The sequence below is a fragment of the Aphelocoma coerulescens genome, assembly GCF_041296385.1.
Source record: "Aphelocoma coerulescens isolate FSJ_1873_10779 chromosome Z unlocalized genomic scaffold, UR_Acoe_1.0 ChrZ_unloc_scaf_1, whole genome shotgun sequence".
Lineage (NCBI taxonomy): Eukaryota > Metazoa > Chordata > Aves > Passeriformes > Corvidae > Aphelocoma > Aphelocoma coerulescens.
The window spans coordinates 679,215-699,325 of record NW_027184086.1 but is presented as its reverse complement, the minus strand read 5'-3'; the positions used below and the strand labels follow the sequence as shown (position 1 = coordinate 699,325).

The window sequence follows — 20,111 nt, the reverse complement described above, 5'->3', positions numbered from 1 at the left end:
TGCTCTCCTGGGGATATCACTGTCCATGCACAATTGCACATTAATTTTCCTGAGGTGCAAAGCATGTGAAAACAGTCACAACGTCTATTACTGTGTGAATCATCAAAAGTCCTTTGCTGCCCAACAGTGACCTTTGCAGGCCTTTGCTGCATGTTTGCACTCACTAAAGTAACCCAAAATGATGCCAAGGAGATGTTAAAACTGAGCAAGACCACAGGCTGCAGCATTTTAGGAAAAGTTCACAGGAGTCTATTCTTCAAACCTGATGCTCAGTGTTTATGTAGCAGGAAAAAGCATTTATTAGTCGCATTTGGAGTAGAAAGCAATAAAGTTTATAAAGCATGCCATGGTCACAAGTTTAAAGGGCCCTGGATTTGAACCCAGAGCAAGTGTTTATCCATGAAGATTTTGTTACTTGCTGTATTCTTCACCTTCAATTACATGTTCAGGTAATGGAATATTTAATTCCTTTTTGATATTTGGTTTCTCCTCCTTCTTACATGCACTGATTTTTTCCAAAGTTGGTTTTTCTTGCTTCATTTTGCTTCCTGGCAGAGTCACTAGAAGAGATTGAATGTCAATAAGTTTTAAGAATGCCCCAAGGGCTCTAGTTCTCTACTCATTTACACCACTGTCAGAGCACTGTGGCATTACTAAGCTGGAATCATCCCTGACTGACACAAGGGGAGAATCAAATTCCGCCTATCCAGTAGTTCTGGATGTAAAGGATACTTGGATTTTGTTGATGCTGAAAAAAAAAAATTCTGAGAAGTAGCTCTCTTTTTTCAGGTGATAAAAAACCCATGTGTCTTCTTCACTAAGAATTTGAAGGTAATTTTATGTCCCTTTTAAAGGTTTATATATTATGACTGCCATTCATTTCCCATATGATACAAAAAACAAAAATCAAGACTTGCCTTTGATGAAAAGCCTCCACTAAAAAAAAAGCAGTACAAGTCCCTCTCAAAATGTTCTGCTTGACGTCATGTATGTCATCAATTTTGAACCACACAGTGACTTGCTGACTCTCATTCATTTCATAACCCCCTGAGCCATCAGTGTAGGACTCCTCTAGGATTTGGGAGAATATTTGCAAACCAGGTAGTTTCCTCATAAGTGTATTAATTGCCTTTGCAACTTAAAAGCATTCATAATTTGCTTACAAACGTTTTCCATTCTTGCTTGCTTAAGCGTTCTAGTTCCAGGAGACCTGCAGCTTTCTTTCCTGAATTAAATATTCTCTAGCTCTGCATTTCTTGTGAGAAATGACTGATGTCCCCCAAGAACATAAGTTGTCCCTGAATTGCTAAAGACTGCAGTTTGAAAAGAGGAGGGGTAATCTTCTCAGAGGTTTAACCAATAATTTCAATTAATAGATCATACTGTTAGAGATAATTGAAGCCAGTTGAGGTTAAACCTTACAGGGTGGCTGGGGGTATTTGGCCCTTGCATCACTTTTTTGTTCTAAGCAGTATGTTACACTACTTTGATGAGCACATCCTACATGCAGAAACCTTTTTCCAGCACAGCTGCTGGACAGTGTGTCTAAAGGAAGCTATCCTAGCATAAACTCAACAAATGTAAGTAGAAATAGACAAGGCCAGAACTTGAGTAAATTTTCCCACTGTTTTCAGGTATCTTTCCTGTAATCTAAACCTTATGTGACTTACATGTATATTTGTAATCATTTTGCTGGATGCGGACATTTCTCTGTTATAGTATGTCTTGTGTTAATGGAAAAATTCTCTTTACAGTATGTTTGACTTGTGATTTTCACATCAACTTATTCTCCTGGGAGGTCTAAAAGTGCTATTCATACATAGCATCCTGTGATTCATCTACAAGTTTCTATGGTGATCATGGAAATAATTTTTTCCATTTTTCCTTCCCCACTTTTAACCAGGTAGACAAGAAAATTGTCCGCACTGAAATTGGAGTTCTTCTTCGCCTTTCACATCCCAACATTGTAAGTTTAGCTATGTTCCTTCACTCCACATTTGTTTCCTTGTTTTTTAATATACTTTTTGTTTATGAGAGAAGACTGTTGTGGTTCACCTGTACAGACCTGGATTAAAGCTTTGGGTTCTCTTTGTGGGCATGCTAGCAGCTTTTTTATGAACATCTGTTGAGTTATACTTCCATTTTAAGATAAAATACTGATGTTCTTACAGTCGGGTGAGAAACCACGTGAAAGAAGTTCTGCAAATGAAAGTAGAAGTTGGTGTTTTCAGTCCTGAGAGGGTAGGAAAGGACCTACTTTTCAGTTTCTCTGAGAGGTTGGCAGATGGCTTCTTAAACTCCTGTATTTCATAGAGGTTACTAAGGTATGAGAATAATCAAAAGAGTACAAAAAAAGAAAAAAAGCTAGCAAAAAAAAGTGGGAGAGAACAAGGTAACTCTCCCAGCTGTGGTCTATTTTCTACTGTTGACCTTCAGATGTGCTTAGCAAGAAGACAAATAAGCAAAAGAAATACTTTCTGTTATCTTTTACCAGATAAAACTGAAGGAGATATTTGAGACTCCTACAGAAATCAGTCTTGTTCTGGAACTGGTCACTGGTGGAGAACTATTTGACAGGTAAGTTACCTGTACACACCTCTCCCAGTACCTTCCTTCCCCAAGGATGTTAGAGTTCAAATTTCTTCTCTGTGTGTAATCCCTGTGTTAGTAATTACTGGAATTATTTCACCAGCATATGATTTATTCTCATGAATAAATATCTGCAGCAAACAGCTTAAAAATGCCTTTGGAAATGTAATTATCAGTAGACTTTTTGGAAATTATACATGAGCTGAAAACAGAGGAATTAGCTAGTAAATGTTGAAGAAAGGTGCTCAGCAGGCACATAGCATTGACTGTGTTAGAGCAGAAAAAAGGAAGGAAAAACTGGCAAAATCTCATTGACCAATCATCATAAAACATGTCAGGCAGCAGTGAGCCTGCCAGCAGGACAGTGTTATGTCAAATGAAAATTTCGTAAGCAAACTAACAAGAAAGAAATTCTCTTTGGTATTTGCTGTGCTTGTGAAACATCTGGTTTTGCTAAAAAGGTTCTGCAAGACAGCTATTGAGTTATGAAGGTTTTGCTCATGAGGCTGCATGTGCTTCTGGAGTAGGTGCGTATGCATAAAGTGAGATGATTCTGTAATAGTGTTGGGATGATATTTTACTGGTAGGGATTTGGGTTTTTTAGAGCAAGAAGTGATAAGAAAACCATTTTATACTGGCTTGAGTAAATGAATTAACTTACTGGCATTAGGGATTTCCCGCTCACGTAAGAACTTCTGCAATCAAAGTTTAGTGTTATAGAGGAAAATTACAAAAATACACATCAAATGTTAAGTCTGAAAGTATCTTTCACTTGAAAAAACAAAAACATACTTCTTTTTTTAATACTGTGATCATACCTTCGACCTTGACAAGAACTATTTCTAAAAAACAACAACAAAAGCATCTACTACCGTGACATCCTAAGTTTGACAGAAGAAAGGTGATTCCTCTCTCAATACTCATCCAAAGCAATGAGGAGAGACATGCTGCAAGTTAAAGAACCAGTGAGGGCCTTGAGCTGGAGAGGAGCCTGTTCAAAGTGCCTTACCTTTCGTGTGGGCCTTTATATATCCAGGTGGGTTTCAGATTAGGTCATTTTCAGGAAGGCTGGGTACTCTACAGGAGTCTTTGATGAGAAGATTTTGCAAAGGCAAAACACAAATAATGCAGTGAAATGGTTGGTTCCTGAGCAGCACCCATCTTTGTGGTAGAAGAACTGAAGAGACTAGACTTCATAGGATCCAGGACAGGGAATTACATTATTTGATGAAACCAGGATTTAATATTCTGACCATTTAAACATATTATAGTCTATTCTCAGCAGTTACTACTGGATTTGAGCTGTCAGATTGATCTTTTCAAAAAGATTGGATGCTTGATCCAATAGTTTGGACAGCTAAGACCAGCTGTGTGGTGTTTTGACTAGAAGCAAAGTAATTCAGTAGATTGTGGGGCCCCCTTGTGATGCTATAGACGAGCACCAACACTGTGGGGATCTGAACTTTGCATCCTCCTTTGCTTCTTGTACAACAGAACTGGAAACTTTGTCAATTCAGGCCTCTGTGATTTGGAAAAAGACCCAACAAGCAATGGAGCAAGAAACCATATAAAATTATTTTCAGGTCTTAAGCTAGGAATATTGTATTACTTCACTCTTCAGCCTTAAACTAAAAACAATTAAATAGGAATATGCAACTGAGATGTTGTGCACTAGTGACTCCAGTTAAACATTAGCTCTCTCTCCTTTCTCAGCTGGGCTGAAGGATTAACACTTGCATTGCGCTATACAGTGGTTGCCCTTGGAGTTTTAATGAGGGTAAATTTAGCTTTCTGCCTTAGGGCATTCACCTCTCATGCTTAATCCTTTCAGTCCTTACATCTTTTTATCATGCGTGAAGGAAATGTCCAGACTGACAGAGAGATCACAGAAAGGAGTGCACTCCTTTTTCTGTGCTTGTATGATTCCCATCCCAGGAGAAAGAAAATGACCCTGGAATATCTCTTCCTGGGCAGAGGAGTTGTGTCAGATGTGGAGGGAGAGCTGTGACCAGGTCTTGAGATCCACCCCACTGTTGTCCTCAAGGAGAGACCCTGTGTGGGCAAGTAGGACCCCAGTGTGGCCTGGAACCACCACCAGGGTTTGGAGTACCTTATGCGCCTTATTTGTAAACCATTGCCCATGTACAGACAGCAAAGCAACTTTTGTACTCTGAAGGAGTTACTCTTATCCCTCTTTCAATTCAGCTATCAGCAAATGACGCTACTGGCCTGTTACACAAGCACTCCCGCTCTCCCGGCTGCAAACATCCTCATTGCTGTTACTGCTAAATCTTGTAATATGCCACTAATTTTTATATCAACTGTTTCATTGCTCTAGTTTTCTGCCATCCCAGATGTCCATTCTTTTTTTGAATAGTATTTGAGCTGCAGATGAGTAAATTCTTTCATGTAAACATCCCTCTTATCATGAAGATGATTTTATAAATACCCAAGATCCAATTAGTCTTCTAGAATCTTATTAGCATTGTTGATGTGCTGCTGGTTTCATGCCACTCTAACTAAAAGTTCTGGGTAATGAAATTATTCACTTCCTTCACCATATTTAACATTACTGTCAAATCATCCATGTTATTGCTAAAATTAACTTTCATTATGACAATTTTTCAATTGTGTTACCTGAAAGGAGATAAATTCAAATGAATGTATCAGTTTGACACCTGAGTTAATATAGCTCAAATCAGATTGGTTTTGGCTGTATTTTTAAAAAGAAAACTGTTTCCCAGACTTCATAAACCACATTGTAGGTCATAATCTACATACCACCCCAAATACAATAGATATAACTGTACTTGAAACTGAAGAAGTCTGTGTAAATTAGAATATTTATTGCTAATGTACATGATGATTTTTGCCAACCCAGTAAGTGAGGAGGGACAAAGAGCTTGTGGCAAAAAATGACAAAAAGAGTGGCAGACCAGTGGAGGAATTTAGCAGGACAGAGAGAAAAATGCAGCAGGTCTAAATTAACTGGTATTGAAGTTCTTTATGGGTGCTGCATCTCCAGCCTAGTGCTGGGACATACTTCTGATATTTGCTTGGCCCTCCTCTTTCATTCTGGTATGTTTAAAACAGACAGGCATTGTTGAAGTGCATTTAAACTGGCAGTGTTTTGACAGAGCCCCAAGGGACTGTCTTCTGATAAGGCTCTGAGTGTTCCAGCAATGGTAAGCCCAACAGCACAATCTGATATCTTGTCTTATGTGGCTAGCTTTTGTTGAAGCTGGTCTTTTGCATTCAGATTTCATTCATATCTATTGTCTTTCAGCTGAATCACCACCTTATATCTTTTCCAAATATGAATTTCAGAAAAAACAATCAACTCTACTTTGACTTCATTTTAGTCAGAATACCTGCAGATTGCTAAGAATAGTTTTTGTTTTTTCCACTTCAAATAATAATGTCAATCCATACACTCCTCTTGTTTTTACTTTGGCATCTTGACCACAGACTCTCCTGTTTCTTCTTTCATCTTATTGTTAAGTGCAATGTCTAAAAATAGCACTTACAACTGACAGTCTCTCGAGTCACTCCCATTTCAAGTTTCATGTAATATCCTCTGAACTCTAGGTTCAAGCTCATATTCTTTTATGCAGTGTACATTAACAAAAATGTTAATTGTTCTAAAGAACTTGCCTTTTTAAGAGAGGTGGGAAGGATTGCCTCTTATGGACAAAATATAATGAAGCCTTCCCTGACTTTAGGAACACCTTTTTTTTTTTTTTTTTTTTTTGCTTTTGGAAATTAAAATTGCTAAGGGATGTCAAAAATAGTCAAGGAATTAATCAGTCACTAAAGTGGGGTTTTTTTAGGAACTAATGTCAGAATAGCACCCTCTATTTCTGTCAGTGCTCTGGTCTCATTGTCATGGTCATGGCAGTCTGTTTTCTGAACAGGGGTCAGAGAAGTCCTTTGGACTCCCTGCTTCATATGACCATGTTACAGATCCCTCACTCAGGACTGGCAAAAAAAAAAAGAGGTTGGTGACTTGACTACACCAACTATGCCTGGAAGTAAAGACACAAAGCTCTGATAAAAGTGCTCCTTGATATCTTAGTAGCTCATTTGGTTTCACTTGAATTTATCTTCAGTAATGATAAAACCCAGTAATTTCAGAAAAAAGATGTGCATTAATGGTCATTTGTAGTCTTTTCAATGTAATTTGCTATTTCGTTCTCATACAGAGTTGTAATAATACCTTTATACTTTTTCTTTTGGTGGTCTGTGCCTAATTTTCTATCACTCTGGAAACTGGGAATTCCTTTTGTAAGTTGTGCACATCAATGCCTGTGAAGCTCTTTAGTTTACTGGATATTTTTAATACAGAAGGTTCTTGTGATTATAGCTCCTCTTACAGATATATTCTCAGTTTTCTACCACAGCCTCAATTTTGTAACATAGATGTACATAGTCTGAATGCCAGAAAAATTAGGAGAGATACACCTGTTAAATTAAATAGAAAGTTGATTGAGGCTTAGCTGAATTCCTTAATTATTAACAAATTTTAACTTCTTATCTTATTGAAACGCAGAGAGGTTTTGACAGCTGTTGAGGTATATATACCTAGAGCGTATATGACTGTACCCTACACATATATATACATGCAGAAAGTCCCTGAGTGGCCCAAGTGCTAATGATGTGTCTTCTGTGCCTTGATTCAACACCTGAAATTATAAAGTCACTTAGGATGTGCGTGCTTTGTACATTTTGAGTTTAATTGCTTTTTTGCTATGTACATTATGACGAGAGTGTAAAGTGAAGTAAAAATGTTTTAGGAAGAAGTGCAGTTTCCCTAATATATTCAGAGCACTGAAATGCTTTTGCTAGTTGATAATTAAGGAGATTTTTTGCTGAAAGCCTGAAAAGCAAATACGTTTTACATAATGTATTTCTCAGTTCAATGTTAACCTTTAGTCGCTGTAAGGAATGCATCACAGACCTGTGCACTGTAAGAGGTGCCAAGGCCACCAAAGAAGGTCTGGAAGAGGTGAACCTGAAATAATCCTGAACTGAATAATGATCATGTGAATGCTCCTGGGAATTGTGACATAGAGGAATATAGGGACAACCTGAGTTATGCAAGCTGTGCCCAGTTCCAACATTTGATGGTCAGTTGTTCACTCTTGCTGGCAAGTAGGTGGTGTGCCAGAGTGAGCGCCAGGCCAATGTGTTTAAAATGTCATGGCAGCTAGAACTGCACTGGTTTGGCATGGAGGGGGTGGAGTGAGCAGGTGGGTCACCTGAACTCAGGTAGTATCTTTCCACCATCCTTGGGCATCCACAGTTTTGGCTTTTGTTTCTCTGTAGTCTTCTTATGTGCAAATTATTCCAGTTACTCTCCAGACTGATAATTAGGTTCAGTGCCAATATTAGGAAAAACTTTCTTTCTGTAAATTTGGCCGGTATTTGTTTGCCTTGTCCCCAGCAGGTAGAGAGAAGGTGACTACTTTATTCTTTAAAGCAAATGTTAAAGCAAACTGTCATGCAGTGGAGGATTGTGGAAGACTCTATTTTCTCAGCCCCTGCAATCTTTTGTCCCCCATTATGTTTTCTATGTGTCAGTTACTGTGTATTGGACTTCCTGCACATTCCCACATCTTTCCCATGTCATGGAGCCCTTAGATAGACAGAGAAATCCAATTAAAGCCTCAGCAGTTGTTGGCAGGGCAGCTTCATTGGTGCCTTCGGTGCTGCTCTTTTCCCCTCCTCAGGCCACTGTGCCTTTTGCAAGCTTTCATTGATTCTTCTCTTTGCCCCCTCTCTGCAGGCTGGAGTTGTGACATGCTTCAGTAATTCAGTGTGTTGCATTGCCTCACACAGTCATTCACACAGAAACTTTTGAGAGGGACGCTTGAGCAGCCAGTGCATGACACTCTGGCTTCACAACCTCTAGAAGCAAGGACTATTATTTTTTTAAATGTCTTCCCAAATCAAGCTCCCGAAAGATGAACTTGCCTATTTCTGTGGGTACTATACTAAGGCTGAATTGGAAGTAGAAAGTTAAGGAGGTTAAGTTAAACCCTAGTATGAGCTATAAGATATATGTAATCTTTCTCTAAATTCTCGTGCATGCCACATTTACCAAAAAGTGCCTCTTGCCTAGTAACAATGGAGGGAAAACAGTTTTCCTGAACGACTGCAGTGCCGAACTTCATTTCTAAACACAGTATTGAAGAAAAACTTCTACTTTTTTTCACAGGGAGTCAGATGCAAACCCAGGTCAGTATTTCCCATTATCTTTTTTCAGATCACAGACAGACAGTTTGAGTCATTAGAGACAATAACAGCTATTCTGCTCTGGACTATGAGAATGGTTGTAGAATAAGGGAGATTCTGAATCAGAGCTACTTTTAAAAATATTTATTATTAGTCAGTTCTGTAGTATGGAAAATGCATACATATTTATGAGGGAAACCTTTTTTTTAACTGAACAAATGCATCAGAGCAACCAGGAATTGCAATCACTTCAATACAGACATGAACCAATAGATCTGTGAATCATTCATTGAGAAAGTGTCCCTTGTGGAAACCATTTTGCTATTGAATAGAGCGATGTCATTTTCTTTTCCTCTTTCTGCTAGTTTTCTATCTCACTTTAGCTTGTAGAAATCTTCTAATTTCATTTTAATTGAATACAAGAATTTGCATAAGAATTAAGAGAGCACTCTGAGAAAAAAATCTCCATGACAACCAAAGTGTTTTAGATAAATTTTTATTATATAGAACCAAACAATTTTAAAAATTGTTAGCACATACTTGCATTGGAACAGGATTTGTATGTGTCTTGGGCAGTGTCCCACCTGAGACTGTGCATGAAGTAGCATGAAACAGTCCACAGCTAAGTTATGGTGCAAGGGCTTTGGGTAAAAGCCAGCTAGAGGCAGAATGAAATGACCCTAAAAAGAGTGATGGCTTTTTTTAATGTCACAGTAGTTATAAAGGATGGTCTGCAAAGCAAATACAGACAGTGCTTAAAGAAAGCAAAACAATGTTGGGAACTGATAAAGTAATAATTTTAGATGGCCAAGTTGATTTAGCAGGACTTTTGCAAGCCATATTATATGTTTCTACATTCAGCTAATACTCAAATGCTACTGACTCAACATCATGGAGAAATAGTATTTATAGCAGCAACATTAAACGATTGCTAAATATTTCAAATTTTAGAGTAACTGTTTAGATTAATTAGCATAAAACTAAGTGCAATTACAAATACGAATTAAGGCAGGAAAGCAACAGACTTTACCTGCTCACATTTCAGGCAAGAGTGGAAGATGGGTAGAGTGACCCACGTGGGAGGGAAGCAGAGAAGAAAAAGCTAAGAATAGGAGAACTAGTGCATGTAGAGCATGGGGGAGTAAAAAGTAAGTTTGTTAAAGTGGTGAGATTTCAAATTTTCTTGATCAGAAGGAGTCGTGAGTACACGTGGAGTTTTAAAAAGCAGGAATATTCATTGTACTGTATTCTGATACCGATGAAAAGTAAAAGAGGCTTTGGTCTCAGGATCAGTGGTCTCCACTGAAAGTTTCAGGCATTGCTGCAGTGAGAGGCCTGGAGTAGCTCTGTGGAGTGGGGAAGGATGTTCACCCTTCCTCACTCTTAGCTGAGAGCTCTCACTGTAACAACAGCAGAAAGGGCTGACTGGAATTTAAGTTGCTGCCAGCCTTGCATGAAGAGGTGTCTGTTATAAGTGACTAGCCCAGTGTAGCATCTTCTGGCACTGGATGAGTCCTCTCCTTGCTCAAAACAGGTTCCTGGATGGTTTTGATTCCTTTTTCTACCACTGCAGCTGTGTGAGCTCTGTTTCTCTTGCTGGACTTGAAAAAAAGCTGGCCTCCTGTTTTGTTACTGTTTGAAAAACCAAACCCAAAACCTAGTCCTTTCCTTCTCTGATGAAATGTTCACTTGTTTATTCTTGTAGAAGACTGATTGTTTTACCTTGCTTGATGTATTTGTTGTTAATCCCCAGAAACATATGTTCTAGTCATCTGTAAAATTGTAAAATCCCTCCCTTTACTGGGATAGTCCACTGCTTTCCATGGTTTCACACAGATACAGTGAATTAAAGCATAATACCAGGAAGAATGCCCAAAAAGGAGTAAAATCTTTTACATGGTCTTCCCAAATTACACTGCAGGCTGCGGAGGTTTGGTGAATGCTGGTAAGAATTTATGCAACTGCAGATGTAGACTCTGATGAAGATGTGCATCATGGAAACATTACAAACAAAATACAAAGAGCTGCAATTCCATGGTGGAGAGGCTACTCTGAAAACTGTCTGCAAAACTGAGGAATTTATACTGAGAGAAAACTTCCAGTGCTCACAAGAAACAGAAATGCTGGAAAGGCTGGCTGGAATCTGGATTACTGCAAATTATGAAACACTTGAACACATACATGTGTTTGATGATGGAAACTGCCAAAATTTCAATTATAGGAGAGCATGCATCCCCAGAAACACATTATGCCATTTCCACAGGCTTGCTGGGCAGTGTGATGCTAAGGGTGGTTTTTCTCACTGCTAAATCTGTTATAGCCCCATTACCTGGCAAGACTCTTCCACCTCTGGGCATCAGCAGCAGCTGAGAGAGCATGATAACACAGATTTCTGCAGGGTACCTGCGCCCTGCAGGCAGGCAGAGGTGTGTCTCAGCACTGTGGGACTGGGGCTGTTCCCAAAGGGCATCTTCATCTCTGCTGGCGCTGGGAGAGGGCAGTGAGTAGGGGCTCTGGAAAGTATTTCCCAGCTCCTCTATATAGAAAGAGGCAGATTTATCTCAAACATGATTACATGTTCTTGGAAAGGCAAGATTGAATCGGGTGGTGCTTTAGAAGAGCTCTGGCTTGCTGTCCATCTAGTAGACATTCTGCTAAATGTGTGTCTTGCCATATACAAGTGTAAACAATTGGATCAGCATATTCCAATAAATGTGTGTGCACGATCAAGAAAAATTGATCCTACACAAATCGGCATTGCATTTTTGCTTGGTCTAGAATGTCTTCATTTTGAATTTGTGTCTTGAATTTCCTGGATGCTTGCAGAACCAAAATTAGTGTTTTTCCAAGCTTTCTTTTCTGGTTTGACTTCAAGCAGATCTGGATTCCCTAGTGTCTTCCTCACAGTTTTTCTCTCCAGCACTCTTTTGGCCTACCTGGTTCTTTCATTTGCACATCAAAGAGAGTATTTAATTAGTTCCTTATTGCTGCTGCTCCTATCTTTCTGTCCTCTCAGCAAAGGTTTAATCTTCCTTCACCCATGGTTTTGTTAAAGATCATTTTGTAAACTAGGTATAAATAGTTGGGATTTGCTTCAATAATAGGGAAATAAGATATTTCTGCAGGTTTCCTTCCTATTATAGCAAATAAGGGCAATGAGTCATTGTTAATCTGCAGGCTGAATTTGAGAAATCCTTTTACAGAAGACTCATTGGTCTCAGGTAGGAGTGTTGCTGGCTCACCTACCATTTGTCTTAAGTAAACTATCGCAGGGAGGATGCAAAAAATAAATACGCAAATGATCCCCCAGCATTACTACGTGACCTGAACTACAGGATAATCCTCTTTCAACACTCCTCTCTACTGCCTAATAGCCAGGTTTTAGTTCTAAAGCAGAGAACCCTCAGAAATAAATGTACATCTTTATAAAGGGATATGTATTTTTCTTTCATTTAATGCTGTCAGAAGATTACATTTTCTATTTGCTAGATTATTAAGAGTAAGTTTCCTATTCTCAATAAGTCTGAATTCTAGACTTCTGGAAAACTGGAAAGTTAACTGCATGTGACATAAGCTGTAATTGGCTTGCCAGTGCATGTTATTCACATGTGGCATTAGCAGATGGGTCCACTGCATTGCACAATATTTCTACAGTTGTTTTTAATTGCTCTCCAGAAATACGGGTCCACAGTTCATTACATTAATTTATTGTAAAGTGTAAATTAAAAGGCTTCATCTACAAGGTCTGTGTGTTTCTTCTGCTATGTGTTTAATATAAATAATGAGAGCAGCATGCTACCCTTACCAGCATATATTGTGTAAGTTAGTGTGGACTCATCTCGAGGTCAAGAGGGCAGTCTTGAGCATCTCTGATTTTTCCCTTGTTTCCAGTGGTCACGAAATTAGAGGGGTTTTTCTGCATTGGCTGGGCATTTGCAGAAAGCTCCTCTTTTCCTTGTTTTTGGTGAGTGGAGGAAATTACAAAGAAGCAGAATGCATTTAAGGGATTTTTTTTTTTCATTCCCCTGGTCTGTGTGTTTGAAAAAGATAGAACAAAGACTGAGTTACCACACCATAAAAAGGCATCATTTTTGGATTAAGGGAGAAATGCAAACTGAATTGTAACTGCATTGCTTCATATTTCTCTGATCTTAGTCTGAGATGTTTTGGAATATCCGGGTATTCTAAACACTGTTCAAAGCCTTAGAACCTGCTTCATGCATTTCTGAGGTCAGGTGCACAGGGTTATCCTGCCCCTTGTGGACTCAGCGCATGGGGCAGGGTGGATGCTACAGACAGGTACATCTGGCTGAGACTAAAAATTTCATTTTAATTAAAAAGTAGGAGGAAGCAAAGCCAGTATATTTAGGGGAATGAAAACTAAGCAATAGCATCACTGGGGCTCAGGTCTCAAAATGTGATCTAACAAAAGAGGATAATTCAGCCTGAAATGTCTAAGGAGTAATCTAGCCTTCAAGCATAATGTAGCATTTTATTGTGTAATTTATGGGGTTTTGTAACCCCTTTCCTATACTTCAGGGTAAAAGCCTAATACAACCTCTCAATGAGCTTTGCTTCCTTTTCCCCTTATGATGATAAGTTCTAGTAAAGCTCTCCCTAATGGTGTAAACAGATGATCAAAACAGGGGAAGGGTGAAGGCACAAAAAAAGCAAAGGTATTTAAGCAGTGCATACAGCATGACAGCTAAAGGGTTGCCAAAAAAAACAAAGAATCCAAATCAAACCAGCTTCTAGAAATAATCCCAAGCAATTATGCAGCAAAGAAATCGTGGTGAAATAGAAGACCTGCTTGAAAGGGATTATTTGCTGTTACTGATGCCACTTGAATAGACTCAGTTCTCTGTGAACCTGAGTGTAAAGGAAAATTGTGGCTGATTGGGAACATCCCTGTGTAGACTGCTTTCCACAGTGCCATGCTCCTTGCCTCTGTTTATGGTGGAGTACTATCCTTGCATTGTTTCTTACCTCTAATAACTTGATCCTCTAATGAGCATAAAGTAATGCTTTTCCTGTGTAGGTCAGTCAACACCTTTCCTGTCAGTTTTGTGAAGCTGTGAGGAGCCGCACTGATTGTAACTCAACAGGAATCTGTTATTTCAGTAAAAGGAAGTGATAAAAAGTTACTGCAAAGCAGGAGCGGTGGGGAGAAGGAAGGATAGCTTTCCTGCCATCATCAGAGCCTTTTTATGGATCTTGGGGCAGAAGGTCTTTTCAGTGACATCAGACATTAAAGGTTCCTTGCTGTGCTGCTTCATGAGGATTTTAGGATATTGTTTCATAAAACTGGCTTGTCTGCTTTGCAGAACATAATTTTATAAAACGTCTCATAGGCACCACAGGTTCTGTTTCTAGACAACATCTGTCTATGTTGTTTTAGGCTTTGAAGAATTAATACAATAAAATATCAAGACTTCAGATCAGAAGTCTGACCTTTCAGGTAACTCTCTGAGGGAGAGTTATTGTAGCTCACAAATACTATGCTCAGTTAAAAGCATTAGTAAAAAGATTGTTGAGTGTCTTAAATGGAGTGTTAGGATATCTTAATATATAGATCCTTCTTTTATTAACTGCTTGTATGTCATTGTGCAAATCTGTGTTTACTGCTGACTCTGTAAGAAAAAGTAGCTTTTCTGAAAGAAAAAAGTGGCTTTAGTTGTAATAAAAGTGTATTTCTCTGCATACAGCATCCCCAGTTTTCTACTGATGGGGTATGGATACAAATATTGTTGCGAGCAAGAATTTTTCTTGCTTCTTTCCAGTCCCGTGAGAGACTTTTCTCTCTCACGGAAGATATTAGCAGAGTTCTATAAACTATGAACACCTGCGACCTTGCAGAGCTTTGTTTATAGTACAGTAGGAAAATATTTTGACAATGGATGTTTTAGGATTTTAGCCAATCACCCCAAGGGGTGGCTGATCCTTTGTCCAATTAGACTATGAAGAAAAAAGTCTATAAAAGAGTTGTAAAATAATTAATAAATCAATCTTGCTGCACAATGCCTGCCTGCTGGATCTCTCTTCTCCTCCCTACCACTGCAGGACACCATGACAATGGGGGAAAAAAGACAGTTGTTCAGCCCATCACACTCGAGGGATAATTTGAAGCTAGTAAATTTTTATGCCAACCTTTTCTCTTGAATAATTCAGACCTGTGTGTGCATAGCATAGTGCTTTTGTTTTATAACTAAGTATCTAACTAACCAATTAACTAACTAACTGGGGAGGGGGGGTTAAGTATAAAAGTGAAAAATCAGTTCCTAAATATGGAGTAGTTTTATCTTTCAGTAATTCAGATTCCTTGAGTGTCAGAAAGTTCCAAAAACTTTGAACTGAATGTGTACATATAGTATGAGCATCTTATCCAGATGATATTTTACCTCCTGTCTTTCATTTAACTGGGAATCAAAGGTAACTTAAATTGCAAAAGGGTTGTTTTCTAGTCTCTTGGGAACAATCCACTGTCATATTTAAATTCGATTTCTTGCTACCTCATTTTTGAAAAGAAGCATCTACCTTCACTGTTTATTCACCTTAATGCTTAATTGTTTATTTTTTCTGCAGGATTGTGGAAAAGGGATATTACAGTGAACGAGATGCTGCTGATGCAGTCAAACAAATCCTGGAGGCAGTTGCTGTGAGTATTATCTGGTATCTCATGTTCAGCACCTGATCTTTAATCCATGGTAGCTCAGTAAATACTTGTGTTTGAAAGAGGCAATGTGCACAAGTTTCCTCCTACAATTAATTCCATATTGGTATTTTTTAAGGTAATGAGTGGCACTTTGAAGAATTGCACTTCAGTCAGAACGACAGTACTACTGAGAGAGAGCAGAATAATAATTGCTGCCAGTAGGTTGTGCAGTTTCTAATATAACTTCTTCCTCTATATGTTTTGCTTTTCAAACATTGGAATTTTTTTATACAAAAATTTCACATTCTGTCACTTAGAGAAAGGTATACAGATTATTGAGGAAGGCTTCTAGTGTCTACATACAGTATTTCTGTACATTTTCTGTGCTTCTTAGTCACTTGTTACTCTTCCATCTGATTTCACACCAGATGTTCTCCAAACCAGCAATCAGATATTGGGGAAACACTAAAGAAATTAATTTGTCCAATGTCCAGTGTATGTGTTGGCACTGCTCACTTCCAACACAGAAGAGAGAGGACATGTTGGACAAGAAAAAAGAGAGGTCAGCCTGCAGGGCTCATTGGAAAGATGTTAGTGGTGAGGCATGTTATGTACAGGCCATCCAGAGAGATTCAGTGTCAAAGGAGCTGTCCTCAGGAAAGGACTGGTGGTGACGACTGACATCTGTGGAAGGCACCTAGAGAAGAGGAGATTACTGGTTACAGCAGTAATTCTGTTAATCAGAAGGAAAAGACCGATCTGGGCATATACCTGGGATGGTAACAAAATACCTCAGTGTGAAAAGCCTCTATAAATCATGGTTTAGTATTATTTGTAAACCTGTCCACCCTAAAAAAAGATGTGAGAACTGGTGTTTACTCCACTAACTGCACTATACTGCAAGACCACGCATGTTCACTTCATGGTCCTTTCTGAATGATCTGATGTCTACTGTGTCAATCTCATCCAAAGAAATTTAAATTATGTATTTTGTAGCACATCATAATGTGTTTGCATAAACTTTTAAAATTGGCTCAGATTATTATTTTATGACTTTTTCTTGCAATTGAATTGTCCCAGTTAAGATGGCTCTATGTTATTTAACAGTCTTTTACAAAAACAGATGATTTACTTTGCTGAAACATGTTTCAGAAGGTGTTTAAGCTCTTTATTTTAAAACCTGAAACTAGAGAAAAATCTTCACCTTCTATGAGTTGTAATAGCTTGGCTGAAATTAATGGAACAGCGATGTATGAAAACTGAAAAACTAATTTTTATATAAGCAATAATTAGGATTTTTATGGTTCCCTGTACTAGATCCCTAATTAGGATGAACAGTATGGACTTCTGCTCTTACAGCTGACACTGAATATCTAAGCCAAGGCTGGAAAAGCTGTGGAAGTAGCAGTTACCAGCTTGGGATCTTGCAGCCCAGCTGAAGTACTCTGATAGATTGGGGCTATGAACTTGACAGAATGGTGTTTGTGAGCAGGAGAGGAGTTATTGTTAGAAACTGGAAAATGCTGCTGCAACAGCATAATCTTTTGAAAATAAAAGGATATGTGTCCATAGATCATTCTTAAAACCAAATATTTGTACAATTTGTACAATAGGCAATGCCAGTGAATACTCTTCTGACAACACATAGGCTTTTTGACCTATGTGATTTTTATAAATTGTTCTTTGAAAAAACAGCATACAGCCATCCTTTTTCTGACCTCCCTTGAACTAAACATTTTATAAGTCCCCTGTTCAGGACTGTTGCTCTAGTCATGGATTTGTCCTTGCAGTGGATCATTAACATGAGGAAGTATTAGGTCTTCATACAGAAACTGTTTTTATGAGACACGTCTAAAGAATTTAATGAGAAGTGTAGAATGGAATTTTAAAAGCACATAAGCATTTTTTGTTCAATTCCTTTTGAAGTTGTTAAAGCAAATGGACTAAATAATGGACTAATCCATAAAGCTTCTAGGTCTGTCTGTTTTCTGTAATACCTGAATACCTGTAAGCCCAGCTCTAACTGGCTTACCAAGAATTAATCAAGCAACCAGAGTAGCACACAGAAAATTAATCTGAATCTTCATGTCACAAACCATCATAAATATATCAGACATCTGTCATCCCAAGATCAGAGAAAATAACAAAAGCAGTACTCCACATTATTTTTGCCTTTTTTCATGAGTTTCCTTTCTGCTGTTTACATCTGATCTGGTGTTCCCAGACGGTGACTGCATTTGCCCTTAGTGGGAGCAAATTACATTTTTTTCTCTCTTCTACATTTTTGCCTTTTCCATTATTCTTTCATTGTTCTTCAAGCTGGGAGATAGCTCCATTCATAAGATAAAAGGCTTGTACAAAACTAGGTCAAACCAGTGTTCATCCTTTTAGCTTTTCTGCTGTGCTGTTCAGAGCAGGTGGGGAGGTTTTTTGCTACCTGACATCTCAACACAGGGAGATGCGATGGAATCTCATGATTATGTGAATGAGTTTCATTCCTAAAGAGGAGGTATCTGAGGGCACTTGGCATACCATTGTAATTTCTCTCAGAAAATGAGTTGCATGCAGTGTGGTCTTCTTGTATGCTTATTCTAGTAGCAGTTTGGTTTTTTTGGTTTTTTATTTTGTAATGAATGTATTTCTGCACGCAGATGTCCTGAGCCCAGATCTTCACTGGGTATCTTGCAAAATGAGTTACTGCTGTTTTGGTATCCAAGCAGACCTCGAAAGATTGGTCACAAAAAGAATATTGCACATTTCTTAAGAGATGCCTATTTTTTCGCTGGTCAAACTTCATAAAATTACGCTGTGTCTTGGGGTGACCTTATGATGTGTATCCCATATCGCTGCCCTATGCCCAGAAATTCATTTTTGTGCCTTTTTATGCCTCTAAACTGAGCCTGAGAGGGGGAAGGAAAAGCTGAGCAAAACTTTTTCAAAGCAGTTTGCAGCTTGTTCAAGGTCACACAGAGATGGGGACTTTTTTTTCCCAGCTGCGGCAGGGGAGCGAGGAAGCACCCGGCTTGCTGCTTCCCGGTCAGCTTCTGGCCGGTGGTTCACTTTCTTTTTCTCCAGAGAGAGGCTGAGAGTTGAACTTTTTTTTCCTTCCCTGGAATTTCGGATTGTCTCCCTTTTCTGCTGGACTGCTTCAACATCAGAGCACATCAGGAGGACTTTCCATTGGGCACAGAGGGCCTGGCCCTGGGCCAAGCCCCAGCTCCGAGGAGACCAAAGGGAGGACTAGAACACTTTCCCAGGTTTTTCCTCCACAGTGAAAGATTTTATCATTTAGCATTATTATCCCTTTTCCCATGTGTGTGTTAAATAAATAGTTTTTATCTCTTTCACTTTCCTTCAAGGAAAATTTATATTTTCCCGAACCTGGTGGGGGAGGGGTGGTTGTGCCTTCTCTCAGAGGATGTATTTCTAAATTTGGCCAAACGGGTACACACTGGTTTGGTTTTTTGTTTGTTGTTTTTTTTTTTTTTAATGTGTACTTTCAAAGTCTTACATTTATCACTAAAAATAAATGCTCTTCCTTCTTACCTACTCTGCATTAGTGTCAAAGGGATAACTTTCTGCTTGGGAGTTAAATTACTCTTTTCAAAATATTTAAATTTGAAATTTTGTATAGCAGTTTAGTTTTTGTATTTGGGGTATTTACTAGCATACCTACTTTATGTAGTTTTGAACTCATCCGTAAGTCTCTAAATTAATTTCCCACCAAGTTTTACAGTAATTTGTTTTCTTAGACTGCCCATTATCTTGTCTAGATAGGAACATTTTCCTGAAGTTATATGTGAGACTCCGTCAGTTTCTATTTTTTAATTTAAATTTTCAACCTCTTCAAGCTTCATTATAGAACTGAACCTCTGTTCAGTTCCTTGCCATCTTAAATTCATTGGGAGCATGCTGAACTCTCAGGATGATGGCAAAGCCCGAGGGCACTTTAGCAACTTGCAGGTTTGAGAGAGAAAATCTAGATTAAAGGTTTCTATTCATTTCAGAGAATTTTGATCTGTCCAATAATGAACTGTATGTTAGCAGGCAAGATGTAGGTACTATGAATATGCAGCTTGCAGGTGCATTTTACAAACTCTGAGGCATTAGTGTGTCTGACAATTAGAGTTTAGGCCAAATGAGGTAATCTAAAGACAGGATGAGACTCAAGCAAATTGATTTAGATATTTGGGGGTTTTGGCATCCGAAGAAAACTGTACAAGAGATAAAGATTATGCAGAGGTTTCTGTCAAATTTCCGCATGTTCATGTGTTGGAGGAAAATAAATTTAAGGGATGGGACTATGCAACTACACGAATTTATTGTTTAAAATAACAAACGCATCAGTCGAGGCGTGAGCTTTTACAACACAAACGAGTAATGGCGACTAGTCACAAGATTTAGGGTTACATCGTAATTTATAACTTTCTAATCCAATAGATACTTAAAATGACACTTTGTTTTAGATTAATGACCTATCACCTGTGGCACTTCTCACTGCAATGCAGCTCTGTCTTGACCAATAACTTCTCATGTCACGTACACACAGATGTCTCTCTTATACCATCTAAATTCTTAACTTAAACTATATAAAATCACACTATTATATTTAAAACCCTCCACCAGAACACCCAGT

The 20,111-nt window shown here is 38.5% G+C and overlaps 1 protein-coding gene across 1 annotated transcript in view; it reads left to right on the top strand.

Annotated features, from left to right (window-relative positions):
- The window catches only part of CAMK4 (calcium/calmodulin dependent protein kinase IV), a 153,242-nt gene that overhangs the window by 77,975 nt on the left and 55,156 nt on the right, over nt 1-20,111 (top strand). The window contains exons 3-5 of the mRNA XM_069002582.1: nt 1,904-1,966; nt 2,495-2,577; nt 15,406-15,478. Of these exons, the coding sequence (XP_068858683.1) occupies nt 1,904-1,966; nt 2,495-2,577; nt 15,406-15,478 (219 nt within the window). The remainder of the gene's footprint in view (nt 1-1,903; nt 1,967-2,494; nt 2,578-15,405; nt 15,479-20,111) is intronic.